Source organism: Aplysia californica, unplaced genomic scaffold, assembly GCF_000002075.1.
Source record: "Aplysia californica isolate F4 #8 unplaced genomic scaffold, AplCal3.0 scaffold00032, whole genome shotgun sequence".
NCBI classification, from domain to species: Eukaryota; Metazoa; Mollusca; class Gastropoda; order Aplysiida; family Aplysiidae; genus Aplysia; species Aplysia californica.
Window position 1 is genome coordinate 1,675,842 of NW_004797302.1, and position 4,861 is coordinate 1,680,702.

The 4,861-nt window shown below is 42.2% G+C and overlaps 1 protein-coding gene across 1 annotated transcript in view; it reads right to left on the reverse strand.

The window, feature by feature from the left end:
* Positions 1-1,118: 1,118 nt before the first annotated feature.
* LOC101854231 (fibrinogen C domain-containing protein 1) overlaps positions 1,119-4,861 on the reverse strand; it is a 41,916-nt gene continuing 38,173 nt past the window's right edge. Inside the window, exons 9-10 of the mRNA XM_005091600.3 lie at positions 4,080-4,229; positions 1,119-1,379 (exon numbers count right to left, since the gene is read on the reverse strand). Coding sequence (XP_005091657.2) covers positions 1,209-1,379; positions 4,080-4,229 — 321 coding nt within the window. The 3' untranslated portion in view covers positions 1,119-1,208. The remainder of the gene's footprint in view (positions 1,380-4,079; positions 4,230-4,861) is intronic.

The window sequence follows — 4,861 nt, forward strand, 5'->3', positions numbered from 1 at the left end:
AGTATATTCAAAATGTCTGCTGTCTTCATTAGGATCTGTCTTCATTAGGATCTGTCTCTATGAGTACTACCTCATCAACACAATGCTGATAATTTTTAAGAGGCCTACTTCGACCCTACCTGTCAGGGCCAACTCGCGGGCTGAGAGGGATACAACATCTCAGCAGAAAGACCGAGATACTGGATTTTAAAAAATGTTTAATCTCTTCCCACTGAGGAATCGAACTCGGGTCTCCTGCTTGCGATGGCCAAGCGCCACACCACAGACGCCGATGCTGCTCCTATGAGACACACTACAACCCCACTGTGACCCCACATGACCCTCAGACACTGCTCACTAAGTTTGTAATTTTCTTTACGGGATGGGGGAGGGTTGAGGTTGGTGGGGGTAGGGGGGTATGCTATTCTCTTCTTGTATCCCACTCTTTCAGCAAGACAATTATCTGTCGGAAGGACTTCGTTACGAGCGACAACCCCAACAGATACGATAAAGAAGAAGCCTCACCCTAACCCAAACCCTAAAGACCTGGCGGTTTTAACCGGGGTTGGAACTGGGGTTGAAACCGCCGTGGAAAACCGCTGTTCGACGGGTCGGCGTGTCATCCACATCACGTGCGGTTTAACCGTAGGTCAAGTCAAATTTAAAAATGGCGGAGTGTACTGAACCCCTTCAGTGAATGCATTTTTCTGTGGGAATTTGTGAAATCTCTTTAATTATTGAAATTACTCAAATTCTGCTCTGACCTTGCCTTAAAATTGGGTCGCTCGTTTAAAAAATGCAATCAGATTTTATGTGCGGTAAACCATTTTGAAGATATTGGCAGTGACAAGATAAGCCGGCTAAGCCTGTGACGTCAATCAAAAGCTGTCGTCGATGGAACGTGCTGAACTGTAGTAAGAAAAACTAAATATGTTGAAACTGCCCGTTCGGTCTCCCGACTTAACTTTGTACCGGTACTAGCAGTTTTTTATCTCCATATTATGCGTCTCAGCCGCCAAGTTTGCCTTTCCCTTCCGAACAGGCAGTTTGGAACGTACATATTGTGTAGCCGCCTTTACCCTATCCCTAACCCTAACCCGAAACTCGAAACCCGAAATCCGAAACCTAAACCCTAAACCCTAAACCCTAAACCCTAAACCCTACCCCTACCCCTCTATTCTAACTTTGTCTCATAGTGGTCGCTCGTTACAGAAGCCCTCCCGATCTGTCTAAGGGCTGGCTGGTTTGATCTTCATCTCCACCTTCTTCAGCGAGTAGAACTCGTCGTCTTTGAGAGTGTACCAGGCGATCCCGTCGGCGTAGCTGTTCTGTCTGTACCAGGCGGTGTGATAGATGCCATTCAGCTGACTGGAGAAACAGCTACGGTACCACCAGCCGCCCTGGAACGACATGGAAGAATGGGAAGGTTGTTTTTTTTTTATTGTTTAAGAATTAGTATTATTGTTATTGTTGTTATTGCTGTTATTGTTTTATTGTTAGTAGTAGTAGTAGTAGTAGTAGTAGTAGTAGTAGTAGTAGTAGTAGTAGTAGTAGTAGTAGTAGTAGTAGTAGTAGTAGTAGTAGTAGTAGTAGTAGTAGTAGTAGTAGTATCATTATTATTACTATTATTATTATTATTATTATTATTATTATTATTATTATTATTATTATTATTATTATTATTATTATTATTTTTATCACCATCATCATCATCATTAAAAAGGAATATACATCATGAAAAAACATGCATATGATATATTATACATAATATATATACATACATATATATTATACTCTGGACTAAAATTGTCTTGAAAATGCGATTTTAATTGCTCATTAATACATTTTTGATAGCTACACACCAATGCAATGGCAAATTTAGTGCTCTACAACAGAAATTCAGTTGATATCTTTTTCAGTCTTTGTCTGGTAATCATTTGAGGAAAGTCACTCATCATAAACCTAGATCGCAAAATTAAACAAAATATTGACGATGAAGAACGCCTGAGGGAAATCAGCAAGTGAACACTTTGGACTGATCCAAACGGTAATGCCCCTCCCCCACAGGACTAATGCTCTAGCTTACAGGTTGTTGCTCGAAAACAATTAAATAGATGTCATTGAATGGTAGTCTGCTATTAGTCCAGATATGAACTTTAGTTTGAACTGTGGCAAAAAACAATTAAATAGATGACATTGAACAAGTAGTCTGCTATTAGTTATGAACTTTAGTTTGAACACTTTATTGTGGAATTTCCTGCGGCGAGCAGCGCGGACAACAAAGCCAGCACCCCGTGTATCTCACGAACTCTTTGAACACCTTGTAAACGCACGGAATGGAGTCCGCAAGAAGACAATAAAGAGCACAGGGGGGAAATGACGACAGTCACGAACTGGAAACTGTGAGGGTGCCAACTTTAAAAGTTTGTTGACTCATAACCTTATATTTGTTCGACTGGTTGTTTATTATTAGTGTTGTTGAATGGGAAATCTAACAACAGTAATCAACCTACAGTTGAACAGAAATACAATTATGAGTCAACAAGTGTTCAGAATTGGTACCATCACGATTTTCAGTCTGAGACGGTCGTCGTTTTCCTCCTGGTAAACCGTACGTGCTCCATGCAAAGACGATTGATCACTTTGTTAAAACCAGAATAGTGAACACATCAAGTACAGGACTGTTTTGTTTTTTGAGGGGTTTCTTTTGTTTTTATGTTGTTTTTTGTTTCTTTGTTTGTCTGTTTGTGTTCTTGTTGTTGTTGGGTTGTTGTTGTTTTTCAAAATTATTGTTGATGCACAACAGCAAGATTTGCAGATACCATTTTTTAACATTCTTTGTAATGTAAAGTAATGTAGTGGAGAAGAGATGAGAAGATAAGAGAAGAGAAGAGAAGAGAACAGCATAGAAAGAAGAGGAGAGAAGAGGAGAGGAGAGAACATAAGAGGAGAGAAGAGATTTGAAGAGGAAGAGAAGAGAAGAGGTGAAAATAAAAATGGTGAAATGGTATGGGTTTAACGCCCTTGTCAACACTATTAGGTTATATAAGGGACGGGGCCTCCTAGTTTAACGTCCGTCTCCGAAAGGATCGAGCCAAGTGGGGAATCCGTGTAAAGAGCCTTTCCCAAGGACACAACGTTGGACCTAGCTGAGACTCGAACCCCCAAACCCGCAATCCCATGATTACGAGTTCGGTGGCCTAACCACTAGGCTACCGACGAACTGAAGAGAAGAGGATAGAAGAGAAGAGAAGAGAAGAGAAGAGAATACACAGACACACAGACACACACACACACACACACACACACACACACACACACACACACACACACATACACACACACGTACACATACGTACACGTCCTCCATCAATCAACCAATCAATCAATCAATCAGTTATATAATTAATCAATCAATCAACCGATAGATCGATCAATCAACCTATCAGTGAACCAGTCAATCAATTAACCAAGCAATCAATTAACATTTCACACAGTCAATTAATATGTCAATCACACAGACAGGCACGTGCACAATGAATCAGTTAGGCAGTTAGCCCTATCCGTACGTCGTGTTTTACTATCGTATCCGTACGACGTGGGGAACTCTGTGCCACCACCTTCCAAAGAGGAAATTTACTCGTTAATCCGATCCGTACGCTTTGCATAGCAGTCTGTCAAAATGGTTTTTTGAGAAATACTGAAAGCTTCAAAGAGATCTTCGTACTACAAGTATTCTAAAATGTGAAGAATACAACCCCAGGGGTACAAAATGCACCATAATTTTTTTTTAAAGAGAATGGATTGGACATGTTCTGAGAAGAGAACCAGACTCTATTGTGAAGACTGCCCTCCACTGGACACCCGAAGGACATCGCAAGAGGGGCAGACCCAAAGTGCCCTGGAGACGCACAGTAGAGTCTGAAATGAAGTCCCGGAACCATTCGTAGGGGGCGTTGACAAAGATGGCCCAAAACAGAGCTGGAGATCCTTTGTTGCTGCCCTAAACGCCAGATGGCGTAACGGGTAGTAAGTAAGTAAGTAAGGTACAAAATGACACCAGGGCGTACGGATAGGGTTGAAAATAGCTAGATCTATACCTTGTTCTCGGCCGCACAGTGTCGTTCGTGCAGGTCGTTGTCCGCGTCCTCGGTGCTGAAGGCCATCTTGTTGTGGTAGAGCAGCGAGTCTCCCGCAGTCCCCGTGTAGCCGTCAACGTGAAGCTGGTAGTTGTTCTCCTCTCCGCTCACCTGCGTCACACACATACACACATACCACACGCGCATATGATATACATGTGTGTCTGTGTGTGTGTGTGTGTGTGTGTGTGTGTGTGTGTGTGTGTGTGTGTGTGTGTGTGTGTGTGTGTGTGTGTGAATGTGTGTGAGTGTGTGAAGGTGGGTGTATGTGTGTGTATGGGTGTGTGAATGCGTGTGTATATGCGTGTGTGTGTGTGTGAATGTGTGTGGGTGAAAGTGTATGTGTGTGAGTGTGTGAATTTGTGTGTACATGTATGTGCATGTGAATGTGTGTGTACATGTGTTTGTGTGAATACGTTTGTGTGTGTGTGTGTGTGTGTGTGTGTATATGTGTGTGTGAATGTGTGTGTATATGTGTGTGTGAATGCGTGTGTATATATATATATATGTGTGTGTGTGTGTGTGTGTGTGTGTGTGTGTGTATGTGTGTGTGTGTGTGTGTGTGTGTGTGTGTGTGAACGTGTGTGTCAGAACGGCAACAACTTCTTCCATAAAGCCACGCCTACTGTTAGCTAAGCGCTGTCTGCTAATAAATGTTTACGCCTATGTTCTCCCACAAGAATTCATGCCTCCAGGAAAAAAACAAAATGTATTCCCGCCAAGTACAGGTCGACACACCCCAG